Below are 20,525 nucleotides of genomic sequence, written 5' to 3'. Positions count from 1 at the left end.
ACAAAAGTGTGGTAAAGCAGGATTATTTTGCAGTGTGGGATTAGACTTTACCTCTTTTCTGTCCTTTTTGTATATGATAGCTATTAGTATTTCTAAAAATTGTGATTGCTGTAGTAGGAGAAAACAAACAAAAGACTTCATCTTGAATGGTATTGATTCATAATGAGAGACATCCCTGCCACTAAATGAATACTGAGCCCATTAACTATCTTGAGAATGTGATTGGTATTAGTTTGAAGGTGAGAGAGCGCTGGGACATGCTGCCAAGAGAGGTTGTGGCATCTCCTTCTCTGGACACCATCTCTTCTTCTGCCTGGACACTGTCCTATGCAACCTGTTCTAGATGATCCTGCTTTAACAAGGAGGTTGGACAAGGTCTCCAGAAGTTCCTTCCAGTTCTTACCCTTCTGTGTATCCATGAATACTGCCTGTCTACATTTTAAATTTAATCACAGTAAGAAAATATGAAAAATATCATATTTTTTGTAGAAACCAAGGACTCCTGAAATTAATTTATGTTCACATGAATATTCAACTTCAGTTTTTAGTACATCTTAAAATTTATATCTCCTCAATCGTGCTGTGCAGTGAGTGCAATCAGGCTCTTGGATTTCATTTTATTCTCTCATAGGTGTCAATATGGTCATCCTACCTAATGTAAAATTGAAATTAATCTCTTGGGGATTGAAAATGGTGACAAGATGACTCCAATTTTTATTGATTTATTTTGGATCAGAAATCATAAGGTTCTTGCATTTGCATCTTTATGCAAGAGTACCTAATATTCCTCTCCAGAAAAACACAAAAATAATTCTTATTATTAAAAATAATTCAAATAGTGAGAATTTTTAAAAAAAATATTTCATCTATTACACCCAATTCAAAATTGGCTGACTAATATTTTTTCTTTGATTTTAACAATTCTGACATCTTAGTAAACTTTACCTTTTTTTGCAGTCTAATGCAGAATCACCGTTTAAAAATAATTATAACTTCATTAGCATAAAAATCAGACAAGGTAGGCTGCAATGAAAATGGTAACCCAGTGGGTTTATATTGCTCCATGCAGACTAAGTGAGGATTTGGTTTTTTACACATATAAATTCTTGACTGCTTTCACTGCTGACCATAGCTCATCAAATGTTCTAGTTACAAATTCCTACATTGGCAAATTAGAGGTGACTTGATTTTGAAAGAACTTACTGACAAAGTTAACATTTAAGATCACATGGTTTAGAGAGGTAGATACTAATCAGAAAGAATATTTAACCTTCCTAAAGGGTAGACTAGGAACTAGGCAGAATTGTCACCATCTTCATCACCTCTGGTTTGACAAAAATGCAACATAATGGCAAGATTTTTATTAAAGTAGGATGGTTCCTTGAAGGGTTTGTTTTATTTTTAAAGCTCATTGGAAGAATTCGATGAATCCAAAATAAAGGAAGACAGATTCTTCTTGTTAGCTATGAATATTCAGTTGTTAACAGACTCCCTTGTTTATCTGTTGTCTTTTATCTTGTGCAAAACCAAACTAGAATTTAGTACAAATTTATAAATGGAATGTCAGTGTTTCTATCACTGTGGACTGCTTGATTACTCTATATTATTGTTGCAGTATAGAAGAGAGAAAATATCAGAAGTGTTATGGGGAGACATGGGAATAAATTGTGTTGTTCCAGTGATGAATGCTGTTATTCCTGCCATTTTATAAACAGTAACTGCCTTTTCTGCCTACCATCAGTGAAAGATACACAGGCTTTAATAATGCATCATCATGCTCAAGAGTGAAATTCAAGTTCCTTCTATGTGTGAAAGTGAAATGATCACTTCTTGATTAGACTTAAAGCTGCTTCTGTTTATTCCTTTAGTGAGCTAAAAAAGCAAAATTTTATAGAAATAGGCTAGTAACATAGTATAGGACACATGAAAATGTTACGTTTTATCAATGCTCATCCTCATTTCTGCAATTTTTTTTGTGTTTTCTGAGTGTCATTTCATTCCAGTTTGCAAGAGCAAGCAAAAAGAATTAAGAAACAGACAGATTAACCACTCTCAGGAAACTATGCTAAATTCATAACTCTTTCAAGGAATTATAAGTAGTACTTATAGGAAGTACAAATTAAATATTCCATTTTCACTGATCAGTTTAATATGCTTCAATTACAGGTGACATCAGAAATACAGATTGCTCATAAAGTGTAATGAACCTTTAAATAGTGTTAAATATCCATGTGTGTTTGTAGATAAATACACAAGATTAGGGTGTGTGTGTGTAGGTATATGCAGCAACTTCACATAAAAAATTGATTTGAAAGTTCTAATGTTAAAGTTACTAAAAATAGAAACTGATTTTAAGTAGGAAATTAAGTGCTGTTGTCTTTACAGCTATGTAAAGTTAGGTGTGTTTACTTACCTCATCTCAGGAGTACGCCATACCTTGTTTATAAATGTAATCTTAAAGAATTGTAGATCTAGCTGGTTTAACAATTTAGTTGGTTTAATAGTTGAGGGTTGGAACCAGATGACATTTGAGGTCCTTTCCAACCCAAAGCATTCTCTGGTTCTGTAATACTGCATTAATTGCTACTGAATGTGTAGTTAAGATAGCATGTTAATTAATTTATTTCTGTTTATTCTTTAAGCTTTTTGGGTTTTTTTAATCAGATTCGCTTCAATCACTGTCAGTTGTTACATTTGCTATCAAACTTGCTTATTTGTGCATTGAGAACAGATACATGTCCTTTTTTATACAACTTGGCCTGAATTGTGGCTCCATCTTTTCCTTCGTGGGATTCCTAAACTCTGTTCCCTATGTTGTGCCACTGAGATCTGAAAGAAAAAACCCAACTTTTTCCTGGTTTACTTCTTTATTAATTATAATATGGTCACACTTTATGACATTCGATATTCGTGGCACTTGCTCGCACAGCTACAATTAATGTAAATTGTACCTTTTCTGTCAGCATTGGTGTCTGAAACTGATCTAAATACTTTGTGGAGTCCTGGCCATTAGATTTTGGCCTTTATGACTTTGATCTTGCATCTTACCAGTGGTATTGCTGTGTGTTATTTGGAGAACTTGGAATTTAGAAAAGGGATAAAAAGGCTATTTCTTCTTTTTGAATTTTTCACCAACTTTGGTGTTTCTTATATCTGTTATAGGCAGAAGTTTAGTTCGTCTATTAAGCTATAGTTCTATATATTTCTTGCCTATTAATAAGTGATACCTTATTATTTAATTTGTGTTACCCATTTTTGCTGTCACTAATTTAAGCAATATTTAACATACACGAATTTAAGTTTTAGATTCAAAATTGAAATAAGATTCTTACATGAAACTTTTAAACATTGGGGGAAAAGACAAATTTTGAGTATTAGCAGTGAGACGTAGCTTACAAACACTGTGATTGTAATACTAAATACTAACAACATCTTGATCTGTGTTTGCTGCCTTTGCTTTTATCAGTTCCCATTATTTTCTTGCACAATAGATAATTCAGTTACTCTGCTAGATTACAATTTAGTTATTTACTACTGGAATGATATTTTAAGGAAAAAAGAGCTATTAATAGCTTTTAGAATGAGATTTATTATACCCTATATCTAGGTATTAGGTTAATGCCCTTGAGCATATATTTACACTATGAGAACATTTCATACACCTGGGTAGGTAGCTTGAAGTCGAGCATTTAGGATCCTCAGAGGTGTGTAAGCATTGCAAAAATGTATCTGCTGGATGATCTTTCAGCTACGAATTTCTCAATTTTGGGCTTGGAACAAAATTCATGCCTATGTTTCTTAAACTCTGCTCTATGAAATGGTGTCCTTTTAATCACAGCAATGGAATGTGAAGGAAGATGGACTGGCCTGGTTTTGGGCTGAGATAGTTAACTTTCACAGTAAGTGTGTGAGGGGACAGAGCTGGGACAAACTAGCTAAAGAGGTATTTCCAAGGTGGGCTGGGTGTTAGGTTTCTGGCGTGAGCAAATTTCATTGTGTATCACCTGCTTTGTATATTCTAGATGCTGATACTATTTTCCTCTTCCTTTGCTGCCCAGTAAACATCCCAACCCACAGGTTTTACCTTTGTCTCATCCCAGCCCATGAGTTTTTCCTTTTTCTTTCAGCTCTCCTCCCCATCCCATCCAAGGATGGAGGAGTGAGCCATTGCCAGTGTTGTGCTCAGCTGCTGGCTGAACACATGACATAGACCCCACTTCCTTTCCTGGGTAGGTCCACTGGCTTGTGCTGATTGAAAGTGGACACAAAAGTATGATGCTGCAGAATTTTGTTTCCACTCATGTGAGCATTGTTTCATGTTAGGAAGCTTCAAAGTGCTGGTAGTTCTGAGTCTAATTCTCAGGTGCAGAATCTATGTGGTCCTAAGACCTATTCTGTTCCTATACTGTGAGCTAGACCTGTAGAGCTTCACCATTACACTTGTAGACATCTAAGGGCATATTTCTAAGTCACATTAGATCTTCTAGCTGTAAAGTGTGGAAGTGTAAAGTATGACTCTAGTGAGAGCATTTTGCAGAAAAAAAGCCCCGCATATCTGAACAGCATAGCTCATTTAGTATGGGGCAGTATTGAAGTAATATGTGTAATTGAAATGAATTCCATACCTTTACATGCCACTTGGAGTGAGTTTACCATTTCAGAGCTTTGTGCTATGACTCATTCTGTGATGCAGAAGTCCCGTATCTTTACTCACTCTACCTGAAATGCTCAAAGGTAATGCTTTACTATAGACACCAAATTAAAGATGCTGTTACTGCTCTACTGAAAATTGTAGTGAGTTTTAAGAATAATACTGATTTAATTGTGTTAAAGAAAGTTAATACAAGGAACAATTTGCAAACCTTTATTACTAATTTGATTTTGGAGATTATGAAGTCTTTTAATTTCCACAAAGTTATGCTGCTGTGGAAGATGGTGGTACAAGGCAATTACTGTTTGGTTAGGCTACAGAACGATGCTAGAATCTTAGACTTCCTTATCCACAGAAAATTTTGGCTCTTTTTTAGATAAAATGTTTTCCAGGGCCCATTTATCCTCATAAAGGTATGGTTTAGATTCTTATTTTTAGATGAATGTACTTATATTTGACCCTATAAAAACACAGATCCTTTGCCTGAAAACATCCAGCCAGGTGATATTTTTCATTGCATATGTCCTTATCCTTATTATTATTTACCTCAACAGTATATACCATCTGCCAATTTTCTTTTTATATTTATTTTTAAATTATCGAAAAAGAGTTGGGATGAGATCCCAGGTTTTCAAAATCCCACAGGATTGTTTCGGCCATTGATGATTCCTTATTAATATCTATTTTGTCAGGCTTTGCAACTACTGGCATTATCCATGCAGTGTATGTCTTATTGATACTACTTAGTATTATTTTTCTCTTGTAATGATGTAGGGTGTGAAGTGAAAAATACTTATTATGTTTAGCAAGCTGTTTTGCAAGTGAAATCCCTTACATAAGACATAAGTAAAAGAAAAATGTGTTTGTGTGACAGGCTGTATTTCCTAGAATATGGTATTAAAATACCGTGTCATGACAGCATTTGAAAACACAAAAAATATTCACAGTCTTTATTTGTTTTTCTTGACCCCCATAATGACAAATTTTCTTTCCCTGTTTGGATGTATATGTTCCACCTTACAGAATTTCACTAATGCATGAAGGTCTCTTAAAAGGTAATGTCAACAAGAAAAAAGTCTCTTCAGCCAGTCAGGGATTATTGTGAAAGGGCAGTTTGATCCTTATGATTTTAAGAGAGACTTCATGCTAACATAAATTGCTAAATGAGTTCTCTGTTGGATAATGGCTTGCTAAGCACTCAGCTTTGCTTTGGTAGAGTCTCACAGAAGTTGTAATTTCCTATCTCAGTTGATTTGATATAGCTGCAGCTGCTACAGAAACAGGTAATCTGAATCCCCACACCCTACTATGTCTGTTTTGAGTTGGCAGCTAAGCACCACCCAGCCGTTTTCTTATTTTCCCTGGGTGGATAGGGGAGAGAATCAGAAGAGTGAAGTGAGAAAGCTCATTGCATTGAGATAAAAACACTTTAACAGGACAAACAAACAACAAAGGAAAATAGTAATAATTATATGTATAAAAAACAAGTGATAAACAGCATGATTTCTCAGGACCTGAAGTTGATGTTGAGCAGTTCCCCTATCTGACCAGTCTCTCAGCCATCCCCTGAGTTATAAGTGGAACACGACATAGAATCATAGAATGGCATGGGTTGGAAGGGACACCAAGGATCATAGAGCTCCAACCACCTTGCCACAGGCAGGGCCACCAACTTCCAGGCCTGGATCTACACAAGGTTGCCCAGGGCCCCATCCAACCTGACCTTGAACACCTCCAGGGACGGGACATCCATCACCTCTTTGGGCAGCCCATTCCAGCACCTTACCACTCTCTCTGTAAAGAACTTCTAACTGAAATCTAATCTAAGCCTTCCCTCCTTTAGCTTTAATCCATTCCACCTTGTCCTGCCATTATCCACCCTTTGAAAAAGTAGATTTCCGTCCTGTTTCTCTGCTCCCTTCAGGTACTGGAAGGCTGCAATGAGGTCCCACTGCATCCTTCTCTTCTCTAGGCTGAACAAGCCCAGCTCCCTCAGCCTCTTTGTAGGGGAGGTGGTCCAGCCCTTTAATCATCTTTGTGGCCCTTCCAAACAACCCCAAATTATATCACCAGAATAAAGCTGTCTATTTATAAGCATTGAATCTTATATCTGTAAAAAAAATACATGTTTACAGAAGATAAAAAATAATCAATCACCATGAAAATATTATTGGATCTATCTCAATTATCTTGGCTACTTTTAAAATTATGGTTATTTTTATTTTAAATAAAATTGACCAATTATAAATGAAAAGTGTCATAAGGCAGATTTCAACTCAGAAGACTGAAGCAGAGAACACTATCATGCAGTGAAAAACGTGGTACTATAGTGGCAGGTGTTTGCAAGCTTTTAAAAAAGGTTTTATTGCACCACCTTTGGCGTAAAGTTAAATCTTTCTACAACTGAAGCTTGTGAGAACAAATGTTTTAAACTACTTCAGACGCCCCTTTGTGAAAAGCAAGCAAAGGAACAATGCTATTCACCCTAATGTTCCTTTTTCATGAACCAACTGTGATTTTTAACCTCATTTCATGGCCTTGAAATCTCAGAGATTTTTTTCTAGGGTGAAATTTTCTATACACACCATTATATCTTACCGGTACTACTTGTATAACTACAATGGGCTTAGAGTTATTAATTTTTCCCAGACTACATTTTTGTCCTTTATATACCAGCTGTAAGATCTACACAACTTCATTTTTTTCTCAATTCAGTTAATGTGAACTTAATAAGCAGGCTTCTAAAGTATGAGACTAGCTAGCACTAATATTCAGGTAGCATAGTGTGTATTTTTAATAATTACTAAAGCTTTTTTTGGTGGTGATTTTTCTTATCTTTGTGAATGGTTTTCATACTTTCTAATGTACTAACAAGGTTATTATCTTTTTATAGTGCTTTTATATTAATATATAGAAGATTACTTCTGGTAGGATAAAATGTTTGCATCCTTTCTCTTTGCTGTAATGCTCCTATTTATTATTTGCTTAGAAATTTTCTATTTACATGAATAATAACTGCTGATTCCTTTGCAGACAAAATGAAACACAAGAGCCCCTGGATCTCCTGTTTTTCAGACTCTGTCTGAAGATAATACAAATGGTTTTGCAGTTATTTTGGGAGACAGGTAGTGGGTAGGAAGAGTAATTATTTTTAAAAGGAATTAACTATAGTTATATTCATTATTTCTGTATTTCTTTAGGAAGAGGAGTTGCATTAAGTTTGTTTCTTTCAGTTATGTGATTTTTTTTTTAATAGATGCACCAGGTAAATTGAAATTTCTGAATATTTGTGTGTTTCAACATCTTTAAAGTTCCTTGGATGGAATTGAGGAAAATGTCTATAAGATAGAGTGTAAACCAAAATGGTACACAAATTAAAGAATGGTTTTCTGGGAGAAGTTCAATGGAATTAAAATCTTATGGCTATTAATTATGGTCTATTTACAAAGCGCATGCACCTCCATTGAGGAACAGGAGCCTTTTCAGGTCATCTAGTTTTATAACAGGTCTTTGGGAAGATAATGGGCTTGTCAAAAGCCTGTAAGAAGTTGATACAATTAGTAGGGTAGTAGGAGTTCATTTTAGTTATTTTTGAAAATGCCTGAATTTGAGTTTTGTGGTTAGGCATTAGAGCAAAAAGATATTATGTCATGTGTACTTGGTAATGAGTATATTTGAATGTTTCTTAATCACCATTCTTACACATGCAAAGTAAAATCAGATTTAATATTCGCAATGTCCTTATAGTGCGTCTATCTCCATTCTATATATTCTCTATATAACGTTCTTTATATATTATATAACTTTTGTGTAATTTCAGTGAGTCTGTCCTAAAGGTATTAACTTTTAAAACTGCAATAAATAATTACAAAGTAACTGAAAATCCCTGACTTTACACAGTTGCAGTTCATTGCCCCACAGCAACCTTAAAATGATCTATTAAATGATTATTAGAAACAATTAATTATACCAGAGAACTCTAAGAGCTCAAATGTAATTTCATGGTTATAATTTTCTTGTCAGGTAATAAAACGGGATGAGCTTGGCAAGGATCTGTCTGACTGCTCTCTGTTCGATTTGCTGAAATACGATGATTATAACAGTGACAAGCACCTAGCTCTGGAAGAATTCTATAGAGCTTTTCGTAAGTACAAAGATTAGTCTATTCTTCCTTTAGTTTTCTTTTCTCTCTCTGGCTTTGTTTTTCTAAAATGGCATTTTTTTATGTTAAAATATTGATACATCCCAGTGCTATATTCAAACAATGATTACAATTTAATAGTCATGATATTGTAAAGAACTTCTTAGCAGAAATCAGTGGCATAGATTAGTGTCCGGATTTCTGAGGAACTTTGGTAACATAAAATTCATAGATAATCTTTCTTAATGCCAGCATGCATTGATAAGTCTGTGTTGCACAAAAGTGGGAAGTAATGTGGTGAACACATAATCAATAAATCTGAAAAAGCTGGAACACTTCTCCACACCCTGTATTTATGAGTACTGATAAAACCATTTCTGACAAACCCAGAAACAGATGTACCACTTCTATTAGGTGTTTTATGTCTTCAAAAGACTGAGATATAGATTTGTGGTATAGTTGTGCCAGGTATTTGTTCTCTGACTGCCAAAGGTGCACAAGACAATCTTGACCAAACCGCTGGGTGATGATGAGTAACAGATAGATGTTGAGAGCTTTTATATGGCATGCAAGACAAGATACATCCATATATGATTTGTTATATCTGTATCAGAACTGATGCTTTTCACCAGCTACCTTAAATCTAAGACTGGATCTTGAAATCCGACTTTGGTTTTAATTGCTGCTGCTCCAGATTCAGCAACCTGGTACCTTAACAGTTCAAGTTTGTCTTCAGTTCTTCCTATAATTATAGTTTGTGCATTGACTAGTCCATTAATATATCTTTGAGTCATTACAGCCTGCTCCTTTATTCTTCTTTTACTTAATCTTTGGACAGCTGACAGCTCTCAGCCACTTTAGATGACGTCAAATGAAAAAAAGATCCAGAACTACTTACAGAGTTTAAAACTAAAAAGTAATGAATGAATATTAGGGAAAAAAAGGTTGCATGGAAAGCAGAAAGACTAAACATGAAATTAATAACTGAGAAAGACTGCCTGAAAGTTTCCTAGTCTTGCCCATTGAATTCTCTTTTTATTTCTTTGAAAGTATTTCACAGAGTGTGATTTTGTGTGATACTGCTTAGATGAATGAATGATTTACTGCTCCTAAAAAAGACTTGATGTTATCTGACTGCCGTTCTTGCAGTGTCCTGACACTCGTGGTGTCTCCTCTGAGTCACTTACTAAATCAGCACAAAAATATTCACCCTCCACATCCCAGCCCCAGTCCTGCTTATTTTCTGCCAATTGGGTGATCTGAATCCAGTACGTGAAGGGTCAGACCATAACTCATGCAAGAGAAGTGAGAATAAGGCCAAGAAATAAGGGGAAAGAGGGGAGAGTATGGGAAATGTGGAGACTTTGTGGCAGTGAGATAAATTAATTCATTTCTACCAGCAAAACACAAAGAACATACCTACACACCCATTCAGTATCTACAAGTATATGTATGTACATCTTGATTATATACACAGATGTTCTATGATTCTATCTGGAAATATATGTGGATGCATGTAGGGTATATAGCAATTCAAGAAGATTAAAAATATTTAAATCATTAGCATTCTGTTTGTGAACACTGGAACCATGTGTTAATGGAAGCATAACATTGTTCTTCGAAATCAGACTTCAATGTGCCCCTGAGGGACTATTTTGCTTATTTGTAAAACTCTAGGTGTAAGGATAGCGTTTTGTTGTATATTTTAATGGACTTTTGAATAATGAAGTTCATCTTCATATCGTATGATAAGAATTGTCTTCATAGGAATCATAATGTAAACATTAGATTGCATAAACTTAGGAGTTACTTAGATTTCGATGTTGTAATGCAGTAGTGGTGAAAACCCTACTTAAAACTTTAAGAGTATCTTAGAAGAAGATTTCTAGAGTAAGATTCATTCTTCTATAAGGTTTTTAAATGAACTGTTTCCATATTATAGATTCACAGAGGGGTTTAGGTTGAAAGGGACTTAGAAGATCATATAGTGCCAACCCCCTACCATGGGCAAGGACACACTTTACTAGACTGGGTTGCCCAAAGCCCCATCCAGCCTTCCAAGGAAAGGACATCTACAACCTCTCTGGGCGACCAGTTTCAGTGTCTCACCACTTTCTCAGTAAAGAATTATTTCCTTATCTATAATCTAAATCTACCCTCTTTTAGTTTAAAGCCATTATCATTTAGTAGTGGAATGGTGAATTTGAGAACTATTGAACTCTCCTCATTAAAGTTTCTCTGCCTAACTTCCGGAACAATTAATATCATGTATTTGCTCAGAATGGGACTAGAGAAAATTTGGGTTTGCAATGCTGGAAAATTGATTTTATTCAAAACTGTTGCACAGAATTCGAAGGACAGTGGGTTTTATTTGGTGGGGTGTCTGCTTTTTTGGGTAGGAGTGATAGGAGCCACAGCACCATGTTTTTTGAAGCTAGTCTGTACCTAATTTGCTAAAATTGAATTTGATGAAGATTAAATAGCTCCCATTTTCTAAATGTTCATCAACATCCCTAACCACAGGATTATTCTGTACAGAACAATGGAAAAATATGAGAACACTGGAAAAGGTCTGAGAGAAGGCATTAGGGATATTTGTGTCATCAGCCTGAGCCTAAAAGGGGATAGTAGTAATCAAGCATACAACTAGCATGCATATTTCTTGCTCTGATTTCAAATGGTATTTAAAATCACTTGGATAAGATTTTGAACAAAGTTGGATAAGGAAAAGTGGGAAAGCAGCATGCTTGTCCTGGGGGCAGCCAGCTTGTGGGTGGGCTGCTAATGTGATAGGGGTGGAGCCAGCACCAAAGGTGGCTGATCCAAACAAAGTGTAAATACACCAGTGGTCACTCACAACCACACCTGGTGTCATAAAATAAGCCACTATGTCCAAGTCACCATTGACCAAACATTGAAACTGACCCTAAAAAGGAAAATAAATGTGTCATTGTGGGTAACTCCCTCCTGAGGGGTGCAGAGGGCTCAATACGCAGACCAGACCCACTTCATAGGGAAGTCTGCTGCCTTACTGGGGTCCAGGTAAAGGATGTCTTGGGTAAACTTCCCACCCTGGTGAGGTCTTCAGATTATTACCCACTTTTGGTCTTTCAGGTGGGTAGTGATGAAGTAGCAACAAGAAGCTCGGCAACAGCTTAGGGCAACTGGTTAAAGGAGCAGGAGCCAAACTATGTCTCATCCATCCATCCATCGGCAGTGTCGGACAAGGGAATTTATAGGAAGAGCCAGCATGTCAATTCGTGGCTCCAGGACTGGTGTCATTGTCAGGGCTTTGGATTTTTCAATCACAGGTTGCTATACATGACACCAGACCTGATGGCAACAAGTGGGATGCACCTGTACCAGAGGGGAAAAAGGATCCAGGGGCAGGAGTTAGCGGGTCTTATTGAGAGAGCTTTAAACTGGTTTCAAAAGAGGTAGGGGGTAAAACTGGCCCTGCTAGGAATAAAGATGTGGGAAGCATGTCAGGGTTTGTAGGATAGTACGCTATCAAAGATTCCTAGTTGAGATGAGAGCTAGAGATACAATGGGAAACAGAGGCAAGGGTTATTGATGGTTTAGAAAACTCATGGAAACAGCTAAGAAGTGTCAGGTAAAAATTAGAGCCTACACCCACATAAAGGTGCTGGGATTGTTAGCTCATCTGAAGTGCAGCTGTACCAATGCACGCAGCATGGGCCACAAAGAAGGGGAGCTGGAAGTCATAATGCAACAGGAAAGCTATGACATAGTGGCTATCACAGAAATGTGGTGGGATGCTTTACACTACTGGAGTGCCTCAACTGATGGCTACAGACTCTTCAGTAGAGACAGGCAAGGTAGGGGAGGCAGTGATATTAAGAATTGTTTTGAATGTCTTGAACTTAAGCATACTAATGACAGGATTGAGTGTGTTTGAATCAGGATTTGGGGCAAGACTAACAAAGCTGATATTGCTGTAAGAGTCTGCTATAGACCTCCCAAACAGGGCATTGAGGTGGATGTAATGTTCTATAAATGGCTAGGTGAAATCTCACAATTATTTACCCTTGTTCTTGTGGGGGACTTGAACTTCGCTGATATCTGCTGGAATTACAGTACAGCAGAGTGGGCACAGTCTTGGAGGTTCCTGGAATATGTCGGAGATAACTGGTTGGTGAGTGAACCAGCCAGTGAAGATGCCTTGCTGGACCTGCTCTTTGTGAACAGGAAGGGACTTTTCCAACCTTGATGATTCTATGAAAAGTGATGCAGCTCTGATTTAGTGTTTTCTTTGGGTTTTTGTTTTCCTTACCCAGCCAGCCCAAATCTAAAGGATTTTATTTGAATTAATGGGTTTTTTTAGACAGGGAAAAATGTGTTTTATTTTTTCTGAAAGAGTGGCTGAAAGCCTAAGATGATGGACCCGAACAAAAGCTAGAAAGGGAGAATACAGGTTCTTGAAAGCTTTACCTTCTATAAACTAAAACTTAACCTATGTGCTTCCTTTATTTTTCAAGTGTTTTCTTTTTTTGTGTAATGCCTCCTATGTTATCAAGATCATTCTGTGTTTGCTGTAAATGTTGACTCTGTTTTCTTCTGGTGCTCTTTACTAAAATAATCAATCTTGTGTTTTTCCTACTTTAAAGTACCATCTAAAATGAAATTTCAAAGCAGGCATTTCAGGTGGCCTTCATGGTGGATTGCAAAACCTCAAGGCATACCACAAGCAAGTAAATAATAAATTATTCTGTTTCATCACTCAGCAGATGCAAATGTATGTGTAGGCACTTCTCTTTGTGATTGCAGTAGAAAGTACTTTAGACATTTATGAATAGAACTGATTGAATACAATGAATAAAAATAACAAGTTTATTGTAAATAATAGAACTAAATGCTCTATGTAACAATTGAGATCCTGAATAAAATGAAGGAAAAAAATAGTATCACTTTCTGTTGTTAGTGTAGAAGTATTTGATGTTATGCTCAAAAAAAAGGCCATGGAAGGCCTTTGCACTGAGGACTTGAGTGTAACAATTACCACTAAATGTAGAAATTGTCAGAAAAATTAGCTAGCCAAAACAAAATGTGATCTAATTTTATTGTCCGTTCTATTAGTGATGCGTTACATTTTCACTGGAACTACTCGTGCTTTCACGTACCACTCAACATTATTAACAATATCTAATGTGTTGTGTGCAGCTGTTGTTCAGTATCATATTTATATTGTTACTGTGCATACTATTTATATATCTAAAAGTACCTTCAATTTTAAAATAAGATTTCAAGCAAACAGGCACATATAACAGATCCAAATATTGAAAACTCTTTATTGCTTAGGTATTTCTTTTAAGTGACATATTAACTTACAGTAATAGCAGCTATTGCAGAAGCTGATTTGGGCTGTTACAAACTTTTCTTCAGGCTTAACTTTTAGGAGGAGATGTGAAACCAGTACCTAATATAATTGTCAAACTCAGTGCTTTTGTCTTGAATCATGTGGAAAGGCAAGCAGCAAGAACTCTCCATAATACAGTACTCATGTTGATCACATATGCTTAGTTACTAGATTCTCTCCACCCTCAAAAATTATTCTAACCCATCACTACTTTCATTATGATAGCTTTTGCTTCAAATTTATTTTGTCAAATGCAATTATTACAGGCATGTGTGCCAAAAACCTTTTTTGAAATGAGTATCTTAATTTCCAAAGCAAAACAGACTAGAATTAAACATCAAAAATATCTAAATATAAAATCTATACCGAATTATTTATTGAAATAAATGGTGCCTATTGTCTTAGGTAAGTTGTCCTCAAGTTGACAAAGTCTAACTCAAAAAATATTTGTTGAATTTATACTCCCAATGAGTACGAGGTCTCAAATATTGTCTTCAATGTGGAATCTGAGTCAGGGTGTTATAACTGTGGTGAGTCTTCAGTAGTAAAACAGCTTAAAAAACAGTAGAGGAAAGGTTTTCTGAGTGAGGAAGAGGTATTATTCTTTCTTCTGCTACCATTAATTCCTTTTTAGAAATAACTAGTGTGTATTAGATTGTTCCAGAGGGTATTATATTTCAGCACTAAACTCCAAAAATACCGCTTAACAGCATACTAAGTAGGAGCTATTGAACTTAGTGGTAATATTTTTCTGCTCAACCTAATCTATCTTTCAAATTCCTACCCATGCTATATGTATTTTCAGTCTAGAGATTCTCAGCTGGAAATGAATACAACCTCTTCTGTTGAGTGGGCAGAATTTTAAGTATTTACTCATTTGAAATGATCAGTTTACAGTATTAAATTTTGTTTCATGAGTTGAAGGAGTATGCTTGAAATTTCTCACATACCACTAAGTCAATTCGTTTTGAAGCCAAGTGATTTCCAAATGTAGATAACTGCATTTATTTGGTGTTTATTAAGACTGTGTGTGGGGTTTTTATTTTTGGTTTTGTTGTTTTTTTTTTTCTGGTGGTGTGGTTTTTTTTGGTTTTTTTTAGAAACATCTAATTTTGTTTTAAATAACAAAGGTCTCTGACTAATAAGGGCCCTTTTGAAAAGTAAAAAAAATATCCTAAGTGCTGCTGTTTGACAATGTAGAAGTCCTCTGAGAAATGTTATGCTGTTGGTGTATTTTGCCTGTTCAGATCTCAATCAATGTAGGATGTAACTGATTTTATCATTGAAAATATTTGATAATACTTAATATTGACAATACTTTAACATTGAAAATATTTGATAACAGAGTATCATGAAGCAAAGAGTGGGTTTTTTTTAAATTGTTTTAATGTTTTCCTTATTTTTGACTGCCTTGTGGGTATACACAAAAAGAAAAGGCAGCATGAAAAGCTGAAAAGTCCTTGGCAACAACTAAAACATCAGTGTGGTGTCTGCACTGCTCTCATCTCAACTCCCAAACATGGTACTACACCAGCTGCTAGAAAGAAAATGATCTCTGTCCTAGCCGAACCCAGGACACTCATGTACCAGCATCCACAACCACATTTATCTAGATATTGTAAGGAACATTTAAAGGCAAATTTAAAATAAAAACTTATCAGATTTTCCTTTATTAACAATTTTAAAGAAAGAACTCTTTCTCCATAATGGGGATGAGGGAGAAAGAAAAAATACTCTTAGAACATAAGAAGTAATGACTGTGCAATAAATGAGGCAATCACTAGCTAATACACAAGCAGGAATATTAAATATCTCTACTTCATGGCAGAATTACTCTTCTGGAACTATAATGAATATTAATAGGCTCATAAAATATTATTTAGTAAGAAAGCCCCACTAACTGTTGTATTACTTGTTTCCTTTGCAGTCATGGCTTTACCTGTTTCTCTGGATTTCATAGCTAAAATTGGTCACCAGTTTTATAGTAACTGTCTATAAACAGTGTTGGCCAAAATAAATATTCAAGTAAGCATATTTTCTAAAATAATTTTCAATATTATCATTATATTGAATCTCAAATTCAAGTAACCTTTTAAAAGAATTGAAATCGTATTTGACTTTAGGAAACCGCATAGAGAAATCCTTTTCCTCTTACAAAAAAACAGAGTTTATTAGTCTAAATTTAAGACATGGGTGTAATGTTCAAAACTGCAAGTCAGATGTTTCCTTATGTGCCTAGTTTTATTTTCTATACAGCTAAATACAGCAATTTAAAATCCATTTAATAAAAGGAGATCATTATTGAATGTTGAAATAAATGGTTTCTTACTTCAGCATTACATTTAAATAATAAAATATTTTGAATATTAAAAAAAACTTATCAGAAGTACTGTTAACTTGAAATCTGAGAGAACTGTGCTATAACTTGATAAGGCTCAGTGTTGTTTGTCACTTGCACTTAAGAAGTAGAAAAAAAAGAAAGAAAAGGTGTTTCTAATTCATTGTCCCAAGTAATCAAAAGGCAAGCTTTTTGATCACTAAGGTAATTTAAGTATTTCAATAGTGATAGGACAAGGGGTAATGGTTTCAAACTGAAAGAGGGCAGGATTAGTTTAGATGTTAGGAAGAAATTCTTTACTGTGAGGATGGTGAGACACTAGCACAGGTTGCCCAGAGAAGCTGAGGCTGTCCCCTCCCTGGCAGTGTTCAAGGCCAGGTTGGATGAGTCTTTGGGTAACCTGGTATCCCTGCCCATGGCAGGGGGATGGGGTAGTGGTGGAGCTAGATGATCTTTGAGATCTCTTCCAACCCAAAGTATTCTACGATTCTCTGTCTTTTCTGTTCAAGAGTCAATTTCTTTGTAGAATGTTTTGAACAGTTTTATGTTACTTTATGCTCCATACAAGGTTGAGTTTGCTGTGATTCTTAAATATCAAGCACTAATGTTCACTTTAGAAAAATGATAATTTCATTAAGAAAAATAGAACATGTTGTTTCATTTTATACCTGTCAGGCTGCTATGGAGTCTGAAGGAACCAGCTTTCCCAAAACAGGGCTGTGGGGTTTTTGGTTTGGGTTTTTGGTTGAGTGTTTTTTGTTTGGTTTTTTTTCACTCATCTACTCCACTTGCATGCTTGCATACTTTGGTTTTGGTTTTGCATCTGGGTAAATAAAAACAGAAAAAGTATTAGTCAGAAGAAGATTGTAAAAAGCTTTTAGTAATTCCTGAGTTACCTCAATTTCGTGAGCATGTCTGACATTTACGCTATAAAAAGAGAATCTGAAGACACAGTTTTGCATCTATATTACATAAAAGTACATTGGAAATGCTGTAAATGGGGTTAATGAAAAGATAACTCAAATTTTGCAAAGCTTGTGAGCTTTTCTGCAGGCCTTAGTGTTTTAGAAAAGCAGATAACAGTATATTAAGGACATTTTTTGATTGAGTGCCCTCAAATATTCATTATATGCAGTAAGGAAAAATTAGTTAAAAAATGCCCCCATTGTGAAGAAATATATATTGAAGAAACCCTTTTAGTTCACTCCTTTTTTCATGATGATTTAGGTTCTGGCAAAGTGTTTGTATTTCAAGAAATTTCATTACTAACTTCAATTCCAAAACCTAATAGCACAGTTTCAAGTTTAACTACAGTATTCCTTCATCGGTTTTGAGTTTATTTTGGATTTTTTCCTCTTTATTATTGTACTTGCATGGTCATGTTTTGGTATGTTGTTTATTTTTATAGTTTACAACTGTTCTAGTACATCCATATATGACATCGGAAATAAGAACTGTTTTTGGACAACTGAAAGTGCTCTGATAAGGAAAAAGAATTAAAGTATTTGAAAAAATTGGAAGAGTCCTTGCTTTGTGACTCCCTTGGGCATATTTTTTTCTTTCATTTCATACTTCCCAAGGGAAGAAAAAGCAAAAGTAGAAATGTGATAGGCCAACTTACTCTTATATTTTTCCAGTTCTGTCTGCATTTTTTGCAAGGATACTCAAGCTGCAATGATCTTCATAGGCTGTAATATGCTTTCACTGTGATCAGAGAGATGGACTCTTTTCCTGTCTGTCTTCTATTTATCATACATTCTGCTCGGTTTTGGTTTTTTTACTTATAGGAAACTAAAGAGAAATTATTTTTAATTAACGTTTTCACTCCTTGGTTTTGTCTTTCCCTTCACATTCCCAAGTCAACAAGGATTAATTAAATGCAAAAGTTTTCTTCATGTAAATGCTTCTCACCCATATGCTGAAAGATGCTATGGAATAAGAGGGAGAAATTCAGAGCACTCCTGAGATTTCTGAGCTTTATTTACCCTGTATTTGGTAACCTTTTTGTAGATCATTCATAAAATGTGGTAACGGAGACAAAAATAAAAGGGCAATGATTTGAATAGGCTTCATGATGCATCCCTTCAGAAAGCAGAAATATATATCTATCCTACTAACTTGTGTCTCCTGAACTACTTTGAAAAGGGAGGAAAGGCCTACTTCTAAATCAAAATCTTCTCTCTAGGAAGCTTCAAAGCTCAGCTTATTCTAAAGATCCAAAGATTGGGGAGCGTAGGACAATTGCAATATTAGTTAAATATGATAAATACATTATTTGCATTCAACCTTTTTTTTTAAAAAAAAAAGAGTAATGTAATAAAAACTTGATCTTTAACTTCAGAAACATGAAGAGAAAGACTATAATACAAGACCTTAATGAAACATGCCAATTATCTGTAAATTTTATTTTGCTTTATAAAAATGAATAGATCTATCAAATATCCAACAGGAATACTTAATAATAATATATTAAAGTTAATATAATTTTCTGAAGTCACATATTGAATGAAGGAAAGTGTGGTTTACATTTTGATTTAACTTTGGAAGTAGTATCATTTTAATCCTGTAGTGATAGAACTATTTGGTACATTTGAAGATATGCATGGAAAGGTTGTGGTGGGTTTTTTTAGTTTTGTTTGGTCTTTCATTTCAGTAAGTCTTGCTCTCTTGTCATGAAGCATTTGCCTGGTTAATATATCATAAATCTCTTCGGTATTTGCAAGTAGCAAGTATGCTGTCACTGCTAAAAATATTTGAATGCATTTAGAGTTAAGGAACATGACACCCCAGAATTTAAACTACTACAACTCATATAAATATTGACAACTTTATGTTTAGGGGGAAAAATATAAAATACTCCAGTCTCTATTGCATGTGCAACAAACAGAAGGAATTAGAAGTCCTTGTAAGTCAAGGCGACTATGATGTGATTGCCATCACAGAAACATGGTGGCATAATTCACATGACTGGAGTGCTGCAATGGCTGGTTATAAACTGTACAGGTGTGTCAAGCTGTGTAGGAGAGGAGATGGGGTAGCCCTGTGTGTCAGAGGATGCTTTGACAGCCTGGAGCTGCAGTATGGGGACAACAGGGTTGAGTGTCTCTGTGTAAAAATCAGAGGAACACAAAATCAGGTAGTCTACTATAGACCACCTGACCAGGAGGAGGAAGCTGATGAGTTGTTTTTTAAACAACTGTGAGAAGTCTTGCGATCACCAGCCCTCATCCTTATTGGGGACTTGCCAGATGTCTCCTGGAGGTGCAATAGAGCAGGGAGGAAGCAGTCTAGCAGATTCCTGGAGTGGTTGGAAGACAACTTCCTGACCCAACTGGTGAGTGAATCAACCAGGGAAGGTGCCCTGCTGGACAGAGTCTAGTGGGGGATGTGAAGGTTGAGGGATGCCTGGGGCATAATGATGATGAGCTGATAGAATTTTTAGTACTAGGAGAACTGAGACAGCAAAGCAGCCACCTTAGACTTCCATAGAGCTGACTTTGGACTGTTCAGAAAACTGCTCGATAAGATTCCATGGGAGGCAGCCCTTGAGGGCAGAGGAGCCTAAGAGGGTTGGATGTTACTCAGGAAGGAAATCTTGATGGCATAAGAACAGGTTGTGCCAGTCCGTTGGAAGAGGAGTCGATGAGGAAGGAAGCCAGCTTGGCTGAGTAGAGAGATCCAGGAAGATATTCAGAAAAAAAGGGAAAAATATGACCTTTGGAAGAAGGGGCAGGTGTCTTGGGACGACTATAGGAATGTAGTGAGATCATGTAGGGAGAAAGTCAGAAGGGTTAAAGACAAACTGGAACTTAGACTGTCCAGTTCTGTAAAACATAATAAAAAGTCCTTCTATAGGTACATTAACAGTAAAAGGAGGCTCAAGGAGAATTTCCAGCCCTTATTGGATGCTGAGGGAACATTAGTGACAAGGGATAAGGACAAGGCTGAGGTCCTTAATTCCTTCTTTACCTCAGTCTTTACTAGTAAAGTTGGATATTCCCTGAGTACTCATCCTCAG

The 20,525-nt window shown here is 35.8% G+C and overlaps 1 protein-coding gene across 1 annotated transcript in view; it reads left to right on the top strand.

The window, feature by feature from the left end:
* The window catches only part of FSTL5 (follistatin like 5), a gene marked incomplete at both ends in the record, with an annotated part of 247,105 nt that overhangs the window by 125,399 nt on the left and 101,181 nt on the right, over positions 1-20,525 (top strand). The window contains one exon of the mRNA XM_084263325.1: positions 8,675-8,795. Within this exon, the coding sequence (XP_084119451.1) occupies positions 8,675-8,795 (121 nt within the window). The remainder of the gene's footprint in view (positions 1-8,674; positions 8,796-20,525) is intronic.

The sequence above is a fragment of the Gallinula chloropus genome, assembly GCF_964237585.1.
Source record: "Gallinula chloropus genome assembly, chromosome: 4".
Lineage (NCBI taxonomy): Eukaryota > Metazoa > Chordata > Aves > Gruiformes > Rallidae > Gallinula > Gallinula chloropus.
The sequence above is the reverse complement of the archived record's forward strand: the minus strand, read 5'-3'. Positions and strand labels throughout refer to the sequence as shown.